This window comes from Rhinopithecus bieti, unplaced genomic scaffold (genome assembly GCF_001698545.2).
Source record: "Rhinopithecus bieti isolate Rb0 unplaced genomic scaffold, ASM169854v2 scaffold_13704, whole genome shotgun sequence".
Taxonomy (NCBI): Eukaryota; Metazoa; Chordata; class Mammalia; order Primates; family Cercopithecidae; genus Rhinopithecus; species Rhinopithecus bieti.
This window is the reverse complement of record NW_016808231.1, coordinates 5647375-5666623: the sequence shown is the minus strand read 5'-3', so window position 1 is coordinate 5666623 and position 19249 is coordinate 5647375. Positions and strand designations below refer to the sequence as shown.

At 49.0% G+C, this 19249-nt stretch overlaps 1 protein-coding gene across 4 annotated transcripts; it reads left to right on the top strand.

Moving 5' to 3' along the window:
- The first annotated feature begins 4159 nt into the window (after positions 1-4159).
- On the top strand, positions 4160-13071 carry ZNF263 (zinc finger protein 263). Of its 4 annotated transcripts, none has more exons than XM_017886336.1 (6): positions 4160-5394; positions 6218-6398; positions 6877-6911; positions 7181-7307; positions 10067-10183; positions 11005-13071. In XM_017886336.1, the coding sequence occupies exons 1-6, from the start codon at positions 5008-5010 to the stop codon at positions 12171-12173; spliced, it is 2016 nt and encodes a 671-aa protein (XP_017741825.1). In that variant the 5' UTR covers positions 4160-5007; the 3' UTR covers positions 12174-13071. The 4 variants fall into 4 exon arrangements, with proteins under 4 accessions (XP_017741825.1, XP_017741824.1, XP_017741826.1 ...); XM_017886335.1 differs by having other exon boundaries at positions 6838-6911; XM_017886337.1 differs by lacking the exon at positions 10067-10183 and having other exon boundaries at positions 6838-6911.
- Positions 13072-19249: the final 6178 nt, after the last annotated feature.

Below are 19249 nucleotides of genomic sequence, written 5' to 3'. Positions count from 1 at the left end.
TAAATGTTTATAGTCTTTTTTTTGGTAAAATTGATGATTCAATTTTATTCTCCTCTGAAGTAACAATAGATGCAGAGTTGGACATTTCTTCTGCTTTGAAGAATCTGCATTTTCTCTCCTGATCTCAAAACCTGTAAGAAGAAAAAGAAATTGCAGATATCACCTTGTCCAAGGAGAAAGAGAGGCGGAAAAAACAGTTGTATTAAAGTAGTAGAGAAAAAATAGAAACTGCTAAATAGAATCCCAAAGGCTTTTATTCCAAGTAAGGCTGAATTTTTCTTTTCTTTCTTCCTGTTTCTTTCCAGTGAACACTCACCTCTCCTGGAGTCAAGTCATTGTTTCTTTCCTTTGGAATCCTCCTATTCCTGCACCCATGGCACTTCTCTATGCTCCAATGGGAAGTACAGGTCAGGGTTTGGGACTGGATATACTGGTCATAAGAAATACAGGGAACATGATAGTCTGGGTCACACTGATTTTTCCTGAGTTCAGGCTTATTTCCAGGACATATGGCCTCTCCATATTCATTTCCTTCTAAATTAGGATTATTTCACCTGGAGCCTCTAACAGGCAGTTGGCTTTTTTTGAGACAGGGTCTTGCAGTGTCTCCCAGGCTGGACTGCAGTGGCACAAGCTCAACTCACTGCAGCCCAGGCTTAAGGGCTCCTCCCACCTTAGCCTCTGGAGTAGCTGGGACCACAGACATGTGCTACCATGTCCTGATAATTTTTTAAAAATTCTATAGAGAGAAGGGCTCTCTCTGTTGCCCAGGCTGGTCTTGAACTCCTGGCTCAAGCAATCCTCTTGCCTCGGCCTCCCAAAGTGCTAGGATTACAGGTGTGAGCCACTGTGCCTAGCATAACAGGCAGTTTTTCAACATTAGAACAAAATCTAGGAGTGCAAAAGGCTTACTGCAAAAATAATAAAACAAACATTAGAACAAAACAAAATAGGGGAAGATCCTTTTGTGCTCAATTCAAAGCTATTTTCCAATCACTGGGAAGAGGAGTGAATTAATTCTGCTAACGTCAATGCACTGATTTAGTTTTACCTCATTTTTTGAATATTTTGATAATAAAATTATTTAAGTTAGAACCAAAATATCAAGTTAATCGTCCTAAAATTCTGACTATATTAAAACTGAGAACTATTCTCTTATTGAATCCAAGAGAAGAGAGAGGTAAATGTGGTAAACTATGTCCTGGATTAATTTCAGTTAAGAGACTTTCAAATAAGAATTGGTATCTGAGGCCGGGTGCGGTGGCTCAAGCCTGTAATCCCAGCACTTTGGGAGGCTGAGAGGCGCGGATCACGAGGTCAGGAGATCGAGACCATCCTGGCTAACACGGTGAAACCCCATCTCTACTAAAAAATACAAAAAAAAAACTAGTCAGGCGAGGTGGCAGGCACCTGTAGTCCCAGCTACTCGGGAGGCTGAGGCAGGAGAATGGCGTAAACCTGGGAGGCAGAGCTTGCAGTGAGCTGAGATCCGGGTGGGCGACAGAGCGAGACTCCATCTCAAAAAAAAAAAGAATTGGTATCTGAACTGGTTTGGTTGGCAACCAGCAAAAACAATCTTTACACGTTTGTTTTAGCTGAAGCCTAGAATTAGATTGTCTTGATATTAACCAAAAAAAATATCTAAGAGTGTTTCCATCAATCCAGAAAATTAGTAAAATGTTCCCCAGTGTGGTCTCCCATGTGTCCTGCCATGCCTTCTCTGACAAAAGTTTGGGTTGTACCCTTTTTCCAAGTTCTTTCTTCTCCCTCCTCATCTCTGACAGTTTACTGGTCTGAAAAAAAAACAAAACAAAACAAAAAACGCCGGGCATGGTGGCTTATGCCTGTAATCCCAGCACTTTGGGAGGCCGAGGCGGGTGGATCACCTAAGGTCGGGAGTTCGAGACCAGCCTGACCAACATGGAGAAACCCTGTCTCTACTAAAACTACAAAATTACCTGGGCATGGTGGCACATGCCTGTAATCCCAGCTACTAGGGAGGCTGAGGCAAGAGATTCGCTTGAACCTGGGAGGTGGAGGTTGTGGTGGGCCGAGATCCGTGCCATTGCCCTCCAGCCTGGGCAACAAGAGCAAAACTCCGTCTCAAAACAAAACAAAACAAAAATAGGTTGGTAAATAGTGATCTAATATGCAAATAGAGGAATACGTCTAAATGCTAACATTATCAAACAATATTAGTAAGACAGTTTGGTTAACGTTAATCCAAAGGAAAATTTAAACTCCAGAACATTTAATCAAAATATAAGTGGAGTAAAATGCGTCATATACCTTTTCATGAAGAAAAGTAATATATTTCATATTAATAAAAATAAAATGCATTTCAAATGAAATGGCATTTAAATTTGCTATTTTTTTATGATCAGATTTCAAAGCTAGGAATAGGATCAAAGAGCATGTGGTACAAGTAAAAGAAAACCCTAAGTCCAGTGCTTTGGGAGGCTGAGGCGGGTGGGTCACCTGAGGTCAAGAGTTCGAGACCAGGCTGGCCAACATGGCAAAACCCTGTCTCTACTAAAAATACAAAGATTAGCTGGTGTGGGGGTGTGGTGCCTATAATCCCAGCTACTCAGGAGGCTGAGGCAGGAGAATCACTTGAACCCAAGAGGCGGAGGTTGCAGTGAGCTGAGATCCTGCCATTGCACTCCAGCCTGGGTGACAGGGCGATACTCCAGGTACTGTTCTAAGCATCCTGTGTAGCTCAGCTCATTTCTTCCTAACCCAGTGATATGAGGTGAGGTGCGTATAGTATTCCCTCAAAATAGATGAGGAAACTGAGGTTTGGTGAAATTACATAATTTGCCTGAGATTACATAGTAAATGTCAGAAAAAAGTGGTTTTGAGGCTACAGTCTAGAATCTATGTCTCTTGAAATAGGAATGTCTAATGATCGTGCCACTGCACTTCAGCCTGGGCGACAGAGCAAGACCCTATCTCAAAAACAAAAAACCAGGAATGCCTAAAACCACCAGAATGGTCCTAGGGAGCAAACAAGATTTTCCAAACTGGACCTTGAGTGCTATCGGGTCGCTGGCTCTGCATTTGCCACGACAGCCTGTGGATCTGTCATCTTCCCTGGAATAAAATAAGAAAAAAAAAGGCAGGGCGCGATGGTTCACGCCTGTAATCCTAGCACAGTGGGAGGCTGAGGCGGGCAAATCACTCGAGGTCAGGAATTCAAGACCAGCCTGGCCAAAATGGTGAAACCCCGTCTCTACTAAAAATACAAAAATTAGCCGGGCGTAGTGGCGGACACCTGTAATCCCGGCTACTCAGGAGGCTGAGGCAGGAGAATCGCTTGAACCCAGGAGGGGTAGGTTGCAGTGAGCTGAGACTGCGCCATTGAACTCCAGCCTGGGCAACAAGAGCAAAACTCCGTCTCGGAAAAAAAATAATAATAAAATAAAATAAAATATCAGTACTCTTTTCACCTAGTCATCCCAAAGCGACCTCTTCAATCCCATATTACCCTCTACTATCATGGTAACCTCACCTTTGGTGACAGACTAGCTGTGTGACCCCAGGCAAATGACTTATCTCAGTGCCACCACCTGTTGGAAGGGGCTGGTAATAGCATCTGCTTCATACAAACGTGTTTTCAGGATCGATCTGCATATAAGCGCTCAACACACGGTAACTGGTTGTCAGATTCAATCCCAGGACGCTTCCATTTGCGGATCTCACGGCCCGGAGGACCTGGGCCGCCTCACAACTGGGCAGCCCCGCTCACCGACACACACACAAAAAGCCCACAACCGCGCCCAATAGGGAATCGGCCCTGCGGCCCTCCTGCCACTCGCCCCCAACTATCAAAGTCCACGGCGGAGCTGGAGGCAGATCCTGCCCTTGCTGGGCTGGGCAAGAGACTGAAATTTGGAGAATGGCCTGCAGGCGCCGCACGTCTCGGGCAGGTTTAAAATCCGGTCTAAAATCGGAAGCAGGTGCCGCGAGCCCGGCCCTGAGCACTCCTCTGGGACGTCCAGCCGCAGAAGAGAGCCCAAAGCCCAGCAGGGGGTCTCCGAGGGACTCGGGGCTTCAGAATCGCCGGGCTCTTGGGCCCTCGCCCAGGGCGCACGCGCACTCGCGAGGCCGCGCCGCGGACTGCATCTCCCAGCAGGCCCCGCGCCGCAGGCCACGCAGCGCTACCAATTGGCGGGCGGCTACCTCCCTAGCCTCCCCGAGATGCCGAGGAGGCCGCAGGGGCGAGTGGCACCATCTTTAGCCAGCCCAGAGTAGCCGAAGCGGGTGGGGCCTGGCTTGGGGAAGGATTCATAGGGGGAAGCTTATTAACATTCAGATATCCAGGCCTCGCCCCGACACGGACGCACTGGAGAGCGCGTGGCCCTGGGATCTGCGTTTTCCCAAGCCCTCCGGAGTAATTCTAACCCAGGGTGCCCGCCAGTCACAACCGCCTCGGGCTTATTTTCTTCGCTTGGATCCAGCGGCCCTGCCCCCAGCCACTCCCAGAATCTCAGGACGCGGCCGGTGGCCACGCTTCTCGTCTCCAATTGGTCCCTCGCTCGTCCCGCCCCCGCTGGCAAATCTTCCCTTCTCATTGGTAGATGGTGAGTGTGTGGCGAAACCTGACCCAGTGGGCGCTGTAGGTCGCAAAACGTGACCCGGAAGTTGGTCACGAGCAGGCGCCGTGGGCTTGTGGACGCCTAACTCCCGCGCTGAGACTTCCGGTGTGGGAGCAGAGGTCTGAGTGCTGCGTGGGTCCCCTGTGGGGTGAGAAGCGCGGCGCTCGATTCTTGTCTCGGGGAAGTCCTGGCACGGACGGGCTACGGGGCCGGCGTGGCGGCGCCTGGGACCGACTGAGGCCTAGGCGCCGGAGCCGGCCGCGCCTGGGCTGGAGCGGGGCTCCTTGGCGTGGACTGGGAGCCTCCGGCCCTGGGCTGCAGCCGGCGCCGTCTATCCTTACACGGGTTCAGGGCGCCTTCGTAGGCGGGCACGGCTGGTTTCGGGCTAAGGCGCTCTGGAGACCCGACGATGGCGTCGGGCCCGAGCTCCCAGGAACGGGAAGGGCTCCTGATAGTGAAGCTGGAGGAGGACTGCGCCTGGAGCCAGGAGCTGCCCCCGCCTGACCCAGGGCCGAGCCCTGAGGCCTCCCACTTGCGCTTCAGACGGTTCCGCTTCCAAGAGGCAGCCGGTCCTCGCGAAGCCCTCAGCCGGCTCCAAGAGCTTTGCCATGGGTGGCTTCGGCCTGAGATGCGCACAAAAGAGCAGATCTTGGAGCTGCTGGTGCTGGAGCAGTTCCTGACCATCCTGCCCCAGGAGATCCAGAGCAGGGTGCAGGAGCTGCATCCGGAGAGCGGCGAAGAAGCGGTGACCCTTGTGGAGGATATGCAGAGAGAGCTTGGGAGACTGAGACAACAGGTGAGAGAGAGAGATAGCTGTTTTATCTGTGGTTTTGTTTAGCCCCGAGGACTGGGACATTGCGCCCCCGGTCGAATTCAAGTAAATTGCCCTGAGTAGACCTTACATGGGGAAGAACATCCCCAAATGAACAGAAAGCAGTGAAGAGTGCCCTGTTTCCACGCGGAGGCAGTGTCCCTGCAACAGTTAGTGTTAGCCGGGGAGTTAGATCGCCAACATTCAAATCCTCAATCTGCTAGTACTAGCTTTGTTACTTTGGCAAGTTACTTGATGTCTTTCGGCCTGTTTTCCTATTCGTAAAATGAGAATATTAACATACTTTATAGGGCTTAGAGGGAGAGCAGCGTGTAAAGTTGTGATAACACTACTAGCTTATAATGAGTGCTTAGTACTTGTTAGCTGTTGTTATATTAGGGTCTACGGTCTGGTCTTCTGCAAAGCTGGGCCTCCGTTAATTGTGAACTTTGAAAGATAATTTGGCACCGAGGCGCTGAGGTCATTGGCCCCCAGGGCTACGCCAATTTAGCTTATCCTGTAGTGAGGAATAGAAGCAAGCACCTAGGAAAGGTGGGGAGAGCAGAAGGGAGTGAGGTGTATCTTAAGAGCTGTGTGGGGAAGATGTGCTCTGGGAGTGGGCCCTTTCCCTAATCTCTCCCCCTGCACATGGGATCAAAAAAGCCTTTAGTGTGAACCATTTTTCTGTTTCCTGGGCCCTAAGGGATGGCCTGAGTTCTCTGTTGAAGGCTTGCTCTCAGTATCCTGTACTAATTTCCCTTCCCCTTGGGCCCTGTTGTGATGATGAGTGATGTGGGTTGGTTCCCAGGTCACAAGCCATGGGCGGGGAACAGAAGTGCTTTTGGAGGAGCCTTTGCCTCTGGAAACAGCACGAGAGTCACCGAGCTTCAAGCTGGAGCCAATGGAGACTGAGCGAAGCCCTGGCCCCAGGCTGCAGGAGCTGCTAGGCCCCAGCCCCCAAAGGGACCCCCAGGCTGTAAAGGAGAGGGGTGAGGCACAGTTATCTGGGCAGGTGGGAGGGAGGAGGGGCTTGGGGGTTGCCCCCGACACAAGCAGGAAGTCGCACTGGTGCGAAGGAGAAGGAATTTCTGGTTAAGGTTCACACATGTGGAATGAAAGACCTGCAGTTGGTGGTGTGGGTTCTCCTGGGGCTGGGGGAAGGGAAGGGAGTCTCAGTAGAGCCCTTTTTTATGCAGAACAGAGGCAATTTAGAACCACTTGAATGATGAGGGGTTTGGAGTGCTACTCTTGGTATTCCTTCCCTCTAACCCTGTCATTTTGGATATCAGTTTATTAGGCCTCTGGGCAGTTTAGTGTCATCCCCAAAAGCAGAGACTGGGTGTTGGGGAATGGATACTGTGTTTTAATAATCCTTGGGTTGCCAAGAGTTAGGAATGCCATTCTCATTATAATTTCTGTCACCTTCAGCATTATCTGCTCCCTGGCTTTCTCTTTTTCCTCCTGAAGGGAACGTGGAAGACAAGGAGATGACTGGGCCCCAGGTGATGTGGAAGTTTCCATTGTCTTCCCCCAGCACCCTTCCTCTGCTGAGTGTTGGGGGTGGGGGGTTCTCCACATGGAAGGTCCTTTCTCCCTTACCACAGTGTCTGCCCCACTGCTTTGGCTCTTTCACACCTCACTTGTAGACCTGACACCCTTCTTCCCCTATGACGTGTGCTTGGCATCCCTGAATTTTGCCCCTTTAACCCATGATTCTGCTTGAATTGTTCTTGGTGCATCAGGGGCTAAAGGAGATCTTGTGCTGTTTCAGTTGCCTGAGAGCTTAGAGGACGTGGCAATGTACATCTCCCAGGAGGAGTGGGGGCATCAGGATCCTAGTAAGAGGGCCCTCTCCAGGGACACGGTGCAGGAGAGTTATGAGAATGTGGACTCACTGGGTAAGGACTTCTTTTCCAGGGATGATGACTGCGCCATTTCTGACCAGGGTTCTGCCCCTTATTCATTCACCTCCTGGACACAGACTCTGAGTTTTGCCAAGAAGCCTCCACAGGAGATTTCCCTTTGTCTAAAGTCCCCTGTATGAGAGTCATGTATCTGCCAAGTGGCACAGTTGGCACAGGCAGCCCTGGACTGGAATCCCAGCTGCCAGAGCCTAAGGCGAGTCTGAGCCATATGGACTTCCCAGGGCAGAGCAAATCCAGTGCAGTGACAACCTGCCAGCGTCACACACATGCAGTGTCCCAGGATGCTGGGGGGGCTCTAAATGGTTAATTCCTTGCAATTTTGAGATGCTTATTCTTCTGAGCTTGCCAGTGTTTCCTGTGCTCCATTACTGTTTCTGGGCTTATCCCCAAAGACAAAAATTTCAGGCGTAGTGGGATCAACATTCCAGCCTATCGTCTCTCACAGACCATAAAAATTCAGAAAGCGGGGAGGGTCTTCTGGAAATTTGGAAACAATGTATAGCTCTAAATCATAAATTAGGATGCACCTATGTCTTGTACTGTTACTCAGAGTTTTAAAATTATGCCTTCGGAATATGACACACTGACATATGGTTGGATTTAGGTGGAGGATATGCTGATACGTATTGTACAGTTCCCTCAACTTTTCTGTATGTATGAGAAATTCTTTTAATGAAAAGTTTGGGGAAGTCTTAAGACTGTGTGTACATTATGATTATACCTATGTTGAAACACACCAGTAGAAAGACTCACTGCAGGCTGGGAATGGTGGCACCTGTAATCCCAGCACTTAGGGAGGCTGAGATGGAAGGAGTGCTTGATCCCAGCCGTTCAAGACCAGCCTGGGCAATATAGGGAGACCCTGTATCTTTAAAAAAAAAAAAAAAAAAAAAGTATCCTGGTGTGGTAGTGTATACTTTTGTAGTCCCAGTTACTCAGGAGGCTGAGGGAAAAATCTCCTGAGCCAGGTAGGTCAAGACTGCAGTGAACTATGATGATACCACTGCACCTCGGCCTAGGTGAGAGTGAGACTCTGTTTCAAAACAAACAAAAAAGACACACTGCACATTGTTTCCATATATCAGGTTTGCCTAAAAAGTATCACGATTATACATTTGTTGACACTAATTCTGCAAACGTAGTCTCGTAGTCTCGGCTCACCATAACCTCTGCCTCCCAGGTTCAAGTGATTCTCCTGCCTCAGCCTCCCAAGTAGCTGGGATTACAGGCATGCGCCACCATGCCTGGCTAATGTTTTGTATTTTTAGTAGAGACAGTTTCTCCATGTTGGTCAGGCTGGTCTTGAACTCCTGACCTCAGGTGATCCACCCACCTCGGCCTCCCAAAGTGCTGGGATTACAGGCGTAAGCCACCGCACCCGGCCTTTTATTTTTTTCTGCTGTGATGTCCAAAGTTGAACATGGCCCTTTTAGTGAGAGATTGCTAAATAGCAGAAGATCAGATTACAGCTTGTTGGAATTAAACTTCTGTTGGAGTCCATGTTTGCTGGAGGTGGAGGTTTTGTTTTCTTTTGGCACAGCACAGAAATGGCACTTGTGGGTTTTAATCTCATGGTCCTCTTAGAGCCCTGGGTCCTTTTCTGATTGTCTGTTATATTTTCTTTCCTTGGAGTTGCCCAGTCAAATTAGTTCTATTTTGTATTTATGTGTAGAGACAAGGTTCTTTTATGATATTAAATGGATTATTCAAGGAACTGACCATGTTCATTTTATAGTTGTTTTAATTACAGTAGTGTACATTCTCATTGCAAGAAAACATTCCAGCCGGGCGCAGTGGCTCACGCCTGTAATCCCAGCACTTTGGGAGGCCGAGGCGGGCGGATCGAGAGGTCAGGAGATCGAGACCATCCTGGCTAACATGGTGAAACCCCGTCTCTACTAAAAATACAAAAAACTAGCCGGGCGAGGTGGCGGGCGCCTGTAGTCCCAGCTACTTGGGAGGCTGAGGCAGGAGAATGGCGTGAACCCGGGAGGCGGAGCTTGCAGTGAGCTGAGATCCGGCCACTGCACTCCAGCCTGGGCGACAGAGCAAGACTCCGTCTCAAAAAAAAAAAATTAGCCGAGCTTGATAGCAGGCGCCTGTATTCCCAGCTACTCGGGAGGCTGAGGCAGGAGAATGGCATGAACCCAGAAGGTGGAGCTTGCAGTGAGCCAAGATCGTGCCACTGCACTCCAGCCTGGGTGACAGAGCGAGACTGCGTCTCAAAAAAAGAAAAAAAAAAATCTGGCCGGGCTCAGTGGCTCACGCCTGTAATCTCAGCATTTTGGGAGGCTGAGGCAGGCAGATCACTTGAAGTCAGGAGTTCGAGACCAGCCTGGCCAACATGGTGAAACTCCGTCTCTACTAAAAATACAAAAATTAGCTGTGTGTGGTGGTGCATGCCTGTAATCCCAGCTATTTGAGAGGCTGAGGCAGGAGAATTGCTTGAACCCGGGAGGCAGAGGTTGCAGTGAGCTGAGATGATGCCACTGCACTCCCGCTTGGGCGACAGAGTGAGACTCTTGTCTCAAAAAAAATTGTCTCCCTCCCCTAATTTCTTTCTCTAGAGGTATCCACTGGGGACAGTTTGTGTATATTCCAAGCAACTGCTGTCAGATTTATGGAGCATTCTGTATCTATCCACTGAGAGCAGGGAACAAGACTATCTTTGTTTCCCTACCCTGGTAGAGGAAAGTGGCAATACAGAAATCTGTTTCTTTCATTGTGAACAGAGTCTCACATTCCCAGTCAGGACGTCCCAGGCACCCAGGTGGGACAAGGAGGAAAGCTATGGGATCCCAGTGTCCAGAGCTGCAAGGAGGGCCTGAGCCCCAGAGGCCCAGCTCCAGGTAAGGAATGAAGACGAGTGGCCTGCCCAGCAAGCAGCAAGGTTCTCACAGTTAAGAGTGAGGCATGATTTTGTTTTGTTTTGTTTTGAGATGGAGTTTCATTTTTTTGCCCAGGCTGGAGTGCAGTAGTGCGATCTTGGCTCACCACAACCTCCGCTTCCCGGGTTCAAGCGATTCTCCTGCCTCAGCCTCCCAAGTAGCTGGGATTACAGGCATGCACCACCACGCCCTGCTAATTTTTTGTATTTTTAGTAGAGTCGGGGTTTCTCCATGTTGGTCAGGCTGGTCTCCAACTCCTGACCTCAGGTGATCCACCCGCCTCAGCCTCCGAAAGTGCTGGGATTACAAGCGTGAGCCACTGTGCCCAGCAGAGTGAGGCATTTGAGGATTTGGGTGCAGGGCCAGCCCACCACAGCTGCCAGAGAGGTACATTATGTCCTTTCCCCCCTGCCATTCTCCATCCCAGTGAGGCAAGTAAGGATCCCAGGGTGCAGAGTTCAAGGAGGCCCTTACTCTTGAGCTCACTTGTCCCACCCTAGTCTCAGCCCTGCTCTATCCCACCAATTCCTGAGGGGCAGAAGCGAGAGGCTCAGCTGGAAAGGAAAATTGTAAGACTGGTCTCGGCTCTGATTCCTTGACCAGTGGCCCCACCCTTTATTCTGATGCTTCTCCAGAGTGTTTTACCTTTAGGAGAGGATGGGAGACTGAGGTAGAAGCAGCCCTTTTGGGCCGCTGACCTAACAGGCAGCAGCAGACAGGTGGGATTTTCTTTTCTCCAGCATAGAAATAATATACGGGTTTGGTGTCTCTCTTTCTACCAGGAGAAGAGAAATTTGAGAACCTGGAAGAAGGTGTTCCGTCTGTGTCCTCTGAGAACACCCACCCTCAGGTGCTGCTTCCTGACCAGGCCAGAGGAGAGGTGCCCTGGAGTCCTGAGCTGGGAAGACTTCGTGACCGGCAGCAAGGGGATTGGGCGCCTCCCCCAGAGGGTGGAATGGAGCAGGCCTTGGCAGGAGCCTCAAGTGCCAGAGAACTGGGGCGACCGAAGGAACTGCAGCCGAAGAAACTCCATTTATGTCCCTTGTGTGGCAAAAATTTCTCTAACAACTCAAACCTAATTAGGCACCAGAGAATCCATGCAGCTGAAAGGCTGTGTATGGGCGTGGACTGCAGTGAAATCTTTGGTGGGAACCCACGTTTCCTGTCACTACACAGAGCACACCTGGGAGAGGAGGCCCACAAGTGCCTTGAATGTGGGAAATGCTTCAGTCAGAACACCCATCTGACTCGCCACCAGCGCACCCACACGGGCGAGAAGCCCTATCAGTGCAACATTTGCGGAAAATGTTTCTCCTGCAACTCCAACCTCCACAGGCACCAGAGAACACACACAGGGGAGAAGCCCTACAAGTGCCCTGAGTGTGGGGAGATCTTTGCTCACAGTTCCAACCTCCTTCGGCACCAGAGAATTCACACCGGAGAGCGACCTTATAAGTGTCCCGAGTGTGGGAAAAGTTTCTCTCGGAGTTCACACCTCGTCATTCACGAAAGAACTCATGAGAGAGAGAGACTTTACCCCTTCTCTGAGTGTGGGGAAGCCGTGAGTGATAGCACCCCCTTTCTTACAAACCATGGAGCCCACAAGGCAGAGAAGAAGCTCTTTGAATGTTTGACTTGTGGGAAAAGCTTCCGGCAGGGCATGCACCTCACCAGACATCAGAGAACACACACAGGAGAGAAACCGTATAAATGTACCCTTTGTGGGGAAAACTTCTCTCATAGATCCAACTTGATCAGGCACCAGAGAATCCACACAGGAGAAAAACCCTATACCTGTCATGAGTGTGGAGACAGTTTTTCACACAGCTCCAATCGGATTCGCCACCTGAGAACACATACAGGCGAGAGACCCTATAAATGTTCTGAATGTGGAGAAAGCTTCTCTCGGAGTTCCCGTCTTATGAGTCATCAGAGAACTCACACGGGTTAGTAACAGTGGGGTTTCTCTTTGGCCCCAGGTGAGGTCGCATATTCAGAGGAGCCTGTTGGCAAGAGCTGGTATTCCCTGCCCAGCCAACCAAATGACCTCTGCATTCTTCAGGTAATTGGGGCTCATTGAGAGGGAGGTGCAGAGGCAGCAGAGGATTGGCACAAAACTGAAAAGGAATTCCGTCTGCATGAGAAAGAATAGCAAGTCTCTGAGGTGACCTCAGGGTGGAATTCTCTGTTAAGTCCACCCTGCCCCAGGGTGCTCCTGCCCTCTTGGTCTTTTTAGCCAAGGTGTGATTTGGGCACCTGATGTCCAGTTTACCTTAACAACTTTGAGAGTCCATGTGATGATTTTGATACTTCTTCTTCATTTGGGACATTCAGCAGGAGCATTTGGGCTTCTGGGGCCCCTGAGACCAAAGAAGAGGGGCCAAGTGCCCTGGGAAATCAGCTGAAGGTCAACAAAAGACTGGTTGTGAGTTGCAGCTGTCCTGAAGGCCCCAGTTGGGAAGCCATGGGCAGTCCAGATGAAGCCACCAAGTGCCCTACGATGGCCTAACAGGAGTGCCCATTGGCAGATCACATATGTAAATGTGACCTCAGACAAAAAGGAACCAGAGGACCAAGGGCAATAATAAGGTGGAATTTGCAGGTCAGCCCAGGAATTGGCAGAGGAAGTGGGTGTCCGATAACCCCTTGTGGAGAATGAGATTCCCCCACCCATGTGAGAAAAATAAACAGCTCTGGAGTCTTGTTCCTGACTCCAGAGGAACAAGAGCGTTCCAGGAAAGAGAGATTCCCTGGAAAATTGAAAACGTGGATCCTAGGGGGGAAATTAGGGATTGTGTCTTTCCCTGTTGAAAATGTTTGGATAGGAATAAATATCTTCAGGAAACATACATGTGTGTGAGTCTTCATTGAAAGCCTCTGTCTGGAACCCCAAGTGTTGATCTGTCTCCCCTCTGCCTTGGTCAGAGGCCCTGCTTTCTCAAAGAATTACTGGGTTGGTCAGGAAGATTCTGACAAGGCAGCAGACAGGGAGAGGCAGGTGAGGGCCTGGCAACCTCCAGGCTGGGACTGCCGTATGGTAACAAAAGATCAAGCCAAATGGCTGCTGGGGTGATGCTGTCATAGGGTCTCTAGAAAGTATTCATTCCTTCTGCAGTCTATAGCAGTAAAATGTTTCCAATTATTTGTTTAGAATGTTTCCATTCTTGTTCGGTAGCTGAGGAAGATCTGACTCTTGGAGGACAGGATATTCTGGTCTTGCAGCTGGTTTCCAGGGTGGACTCTAAGATAGTCCCAGTATAATTGAGTTATTGATTATTAATGGTGGGAAGATATAGGGGATGGCAAAATTATTAAGGGAAAACATTTATTTTTTGGTAGAGATGGGGTCTCACTATTTGCCCAGGCTGGTCTTGAGTTCCTGAGCTCAAGCACTCTTCCCATCTTGGCCTCAAAGTGCTGGGATTACTAGCATTACATTTTAGAATGGCATATCAGAAATAGCAATTCTAGTAGTGGGTATCTGTGGGAAATGGGGGAGTATTCTAAGAGCAGGAAATCAGATGCCAGGAAAACACCTCAGGATACGGCTCTGGAGGAAGATATCCAGCTGTTCTTTGGGTGAAAAAGATGAAGAAACAGTCCTTTGGCAATAGGTTGATGGATATAGCAACTTGAAGTCATGGAAACAGCACTCCATTGCTCCTCCTCTCAGCCCTGCCTTAGTTTGAGTTTTTCTTTGGTTGTCTGAGCCAGTTTTTAAATATCTCAGTATTTCTCATTTCTGTAACTTCCTCTTAATCAGCTTGTTCACAGGAGGGGGGCAGTGGTGGTGTGGGGGTAGGGCAGGGAAGTGGAGGCTTAGGATTAGATCAGTGTAGGATCAACAGTGGTGGGAGCAGGAACATACTCCAGTGGAGCAGTGCAGGGTCAGCCAGGCTGCTGATGCCATGAACTGGGTGGAATGTAAAGCTGGTTTTCCTACAAAGCACTCTGGTTAAGATGGCAGTTTATGTGGACAGACTGGAAAGCGCCCCTTCCATCTACTCTCCCTCCCTTGGTAACATCACCCACACAGATCTTATGATGTGGTCCAACTGATGCTTCTCATACTTGGAACACTGCAGCTTGAAGCTAGAAAATGACTCGCAGGTATTTGCCCTAAAAAGGCGTTCCAGTGGAACCCTTCACTCAATCTTCAGTCTAGTTCCCCTTCCAGCAAACTTCACATGTGTAGCTGTTCTTGGCTTGTTTTAATGAGATGGCATCACAGAAAATAAATACATAAAGCAACACCATGCCTGGCATGTAAGAAATTTGTGCCAACTGTCGACAGATGATCCAAAAGATTTCCTTCTAAGCACCTAACACTGACTGAGGTCACTAAGAACACACTGGCAGGAATTTCAGGGACTGATGACATCTCCTTCCCTTGTACTCGTTTCAGAGAGCAGGTCTGATTCCCTTACTGCAGGCCCCCATGAAGTCTGATACGGTTTGACTCTGTGTCCCAAATCTCATCTCTAATTGTTATCCCCACGTGTCAAGGGAGGGACCTGGTGGGAAGTGCTTGGATCATGGGGACGGTTTTCCCCCATGCTATTCTCGTGATACTGAATTCTCCCGAGAGCTGATGGTTTTAAAAATGTGGCAGTTCCCCTTCACTTGCGTGCTTGCTTCCCCTTTGCCTTCCGCCATGATTGTTTCTTAAGGCCTCCCCAGCCACAGAGAACTGAGTCAATTAAACCTCGTTTATAAATTACGCAGTCTCTGTATCTTCATAGCAGTGTGAGAACTAGGTCACTGCAAGAGATGTCCAAGTTAGTGCTTTTTCATACATACTTTTTTACATTAATACTTTACCCACTAGCGGTCTTGTAAAAGAAGCCAAAACAGTTTGAGTGGCATTTATGTCAAAGGGAGACTAGCCCTGGGACAATAAGGACCTCTAGCCCCTAAGTCCAAATGGGTACAAAGGGGTCTTGGGAGATGTGGAGTGACCGTGAGCAGCAGCCACACATCCTTAGCAAAGGTAGCACATGAAACCAGCAGGAAGACTGGTGGGTGAGAAGCAGTGCCACATCTAAGCAGTGTGAAAAGGCCTGGCAGGGTCAGGCTGGGGAACAATACCGACAAAGCCAGAGGTGGGACAGACTGGAAGAAGTGTTTTAAAAGCACTGAATTTTTCAGAAAAACCCATCAGAAGTCACTTTAAGAGTTTTGATTGCTGTAATGAAAGAACTTTTGGGTCTCAGCACCATAATCTGAAATTTGAGGGCTTAGACGCAGCACTTTTTGTTTTGTTTGAGATGGAGTCTTGCTCTGTCCCCCAGGCTGGAGTGCAGTGGCACAATCTCCGCTCACCGCAAGCTTCGCCTCCCGGGTTCACACCATACTGCTTCAGCCTCCCGAGTAGCTGGGACTGCAGGTGCTTGCCACCACGCCCCACTGTTTTTGTATTTTTAGTATACACTGGGGTTTCACCACGTTAGCCAGGATGGTCTTGATCTCCTGACTTCGTGATCCGCCCACCTCGGCCTCCCAAAGTGGTGGGATTACAGGCGTGAGCCACCGCGCCTGGCCTAGACTCAGCACTTTTTAAAGAAGAGTTTACTGTAGATTCATTACATTAACCAATACAATTTAGGAATGTGCAAAATCATCACTGCTTTAAAACTTGTAATTGTTGTAAATGTTTCACATGCATTTGAAACAACTAAGTATTTTAAGTGTCTTTGTGTTACAGGAAAACCAACTAGCACATTTCTTAGCACTAGGAGACTTAATTTTGGGGGTCAGGAACTCAGGAATAGGTAGATGAATTCAAGCAAAATGCATTTATTTGAAATATTTTCTTTTACTCTTCAGTCTAGCTTGCAAGCATTCCCAATTAAAAATTGACTTCTGTTCTTAAAAGGGCAGTTAATATTTCCTTCTCATCATACACTTATATTTAATAAGAGCAGCTAAACCTTGCCTGAGTGGTACAGTGTAGAGGTACTGGGATGATCTAGGTGAAGTTCAACAACGACAAAATGGTTGAGGAAAAACGACTCAGATCACAAAAAAATTCTGATTTTCCAGTTAATGTTACTGTTCTCAATTAGCTACAGAGACACCTTAAATGTCTCAAAAGATTCCGTCAGAAATCTGGTGGCTCTCAAGCATCCCCAACCTGCTCCAAGGAGAGTAGTATTTCTCCAGGCAGCGAGAAAGGGAAAGAAAAACATTAAGGAGTATCGTTCTGAAGTCCAGGCTATGCTTTTGGACATCATGAGGAATTGCTTGCCCTCCATTCCGTCCAGGGTGGCCAGTTCCCTACTCCTGAGGTGCTGCTGCCCTTGAGGGAGTTCTCGGCTCTGCTGGGCTTCCCGGGAGGAGCCCAGCCCCAGCACCCGGTACAAGGGTGAGTGCCTGGGCTTCTTGGAGAAGTTCCAATCCCCAGGAGTGATTTGCAGAACCAGAGACTCCCTTTTCAGGCTTGGGCAAAGCGGACGACTCCTGCTCCGCATCGGCTCACATGCGGCCGGGCCCACGAGCCTCCTCCAACCGCCGCCCCGGACCTCGGGGCTGCCGTTTCGGCTTCGGCTGTGCCCCCAGAGGCGAAGGCCGCCCTGCGCCCGGTCCCAGCCTTTCCCTCCCCTCTGGCCGGTCCTCTTCCCGCGGACGTCCCGGGACCTGTGCCCAGACCCCTGGGGCCACGATCACGCCCCTCCCCTTCCTTCCCGCGTTCCCGCCCGGGTGGTGTACGGTGGTTCCGGGCCGCACGCACAGCCGCAGGGGTTTCCTCTCCTAGACTCGAGGCGGTGGCGCACCGGCAACCTCTAAAACTCCCCTGCCGGCCCTCGCGGTCTAGTGGGAGGCGCGGAGGGCCGAGCAAGGCGATGGGAGAGCCGAGCGGGCGCCGGGAAAGCGCGGGGCCGCCCTAGGGGCTGGGCCTTTCTTTAAACAGTGGGAAGCCCACAAAGCGTCTAAAGCCCGAGGCTCCTCTTTTTGTTTGAGTTCGCTCTCTTCTGGTACAGGGTCGGGAAAGAACGGAGGGGACAGAAAAGGAAGGCAGGGCAACTGAAGAGGCAGAGTCGAGGCAGAGCGTCAAGCGGGCCTGGACTAGGGCAGGGCAGTGAGGAGGAAGAGTAGAGACGAGAGATCCAGGAAGTGTAGCGGTCAAGACGACGTGGGCCGAGACCCGTCTAATATCGTAGGATGTCCCCCAAGGACCCTGGCCTTGACCTGTCTTTCCTGCTCTTCTCCGCCAGAGGCCCCCAAGGCAACAGTCCAGGGACCTTTCAGCTTGCCTGGGACATCGCAGAGACTGAGCCCCTGCCTCACAAATTTAAAGCCCATCACAAAAGTCACGCACCGTCCTCTCAGACACCTCCCCTGCTATCCAAGTCTCAAAGGCCTTCCCTATGCTCACTTTGGCTCCCGCCCTTACACATCCCATGGTGGTTTGTTCTCATTTTCTTGGTTATTCAGAGCTGAATCTCCAACAACATGCTTATTGTCTAGTACATGAAACAGTTAACAGGAAGTTTCCAGAATCAATGAGTACTTTTGAAAACTGGGGTGACTTTCGGTCACTCTAGGAATTTATTATCACTAAAAAGAATGATGATGTTTGATGCAAAGACCCAAACTAAAAGGAACTGGAGAACTGCCCAGAGTCCTCATCTGCCATTCCCCTCCACTTCCACAGTCCATCCTGTCCCAGGCTTGTAAGGTCTTTCAAAAGAGTTTTGCAAAACAACAAGCAAAGAGAAATTACTGTCCTCGCCCGCACCCAACCCCAGCGTGCGGTCATTATGGGCTAATCTGAAAAAAAAGAAAAAGTCAAGCTGCTTGATGTGAAAGGTCTCCCACCTTCCACCAGGCTGCAGACTGAATAAGCCAAGGAAGCACAAATCAAGCCAAAACTGAATGTAAAAAGGATGCCCAGTGGCAATGTGGATACCTTTTGTCTATAAGTTCTGGGTAATAAGACAAAAAAGAGGTAACTACTGAATTTACAAGGTGAAAATATCAGCAATCACTACTAATAAAAAAGGATCCCACTTACAGCAACAACAAACCTACCTAGGAACAATAAAAAATATGAGAACTCCATTAAATGAAAACTGCACTTACAATTTGAAAGGAGAAAAAAGGAATGTAAATTCTTCCCAATTTTACTTAATTTATGAATAAATTCCCAGAGGGAGTTGGTGTCTGGAGGAGGCTTGAGTAAATTTTATGCTGAAGTTGACTCAGGATAGTAAGAATAGCTTGTATATTTTCAAACATGGAAAGTGGGCATTTGCTTTTTATTAAAATTCACAGGTTGGGCACGGTGGCTCACGCCTGTAATCCCAGCACTTTGGGAGGCTGAGGCAGGAGGATCGCGAGGTCAGGAGTTCAAGACCAACCTGACCAACATGGTGAAACCTCATCTCTACTAAAAATACAAAAATTAGTCGGGTGTGGTGGCACATGCCTGTAATCCCAGCTACTCAGGAGGCTGAGACAGGAGCATTGCTTGAACCCGGGAGGCGGGGGTTGCAGTGAGCCGAGATCGTGCACTGCACTCCAGCTTAAGCGACAGAGTGAGACTCCATCTTAAAAAACAAAGAAAAAAAAAAGAAAAATTCACATTAACCAGTAATGAAAACAGCAAGATACTAGAGCAAGAGTAGACACCAGTAGTACTGTATTTAGTCACTAATTTTATACTATAATTGCCTAGTATTCACCAGTGTAATAGAATATGCATCTCGGAAACAGATTCTTGAATATATGAGAAAAGAAACACTGAAAGCCAATAACTAATTATCCAAAGCAAGCTTATTATTTGCAAATATCAACTCACCTGACACCTTATATTATACTAAATAGGGAACAGCCATAAAGATACCATTCTTTTGGTTACAAAATTAGCAAAAACTAACAGCATAACAATATTCAATGTTGGGATTGGTGCATAGGGAGAAGTACTTTCAAAATAATGGCAGGAATGTGAAAGCAATTTAACAGTGTATCGAAGTTTTTTCAAAAGTTCATTCTCTTTGACCTGGTAGTTCAACTGATATGTTACAT

Coding starts and splice junctions, on each gene's coding strand:
- ZNF263 (XM_017886335.1), top strand. CDS start 5,008: ATGGCGTCGGGCCCGAGCTCCCAGGAACGGGAAGGGCTCCTGATAGTG. Junction 5,395..6,217: donor TTGGGAGACTGAGACAACAG/GTGAGAGAGAGA, acceptor GTTGGTTCCCAG/GTCACAAGCCATGGGCGGGG. Junction 10,184..11,004: donor CCCCAGAGGCCCAGCTCCAG/GTAAGGAATGAA, acceptor TCTTTCTACCAG/GAGAAGAGAAATTTGAGAAC.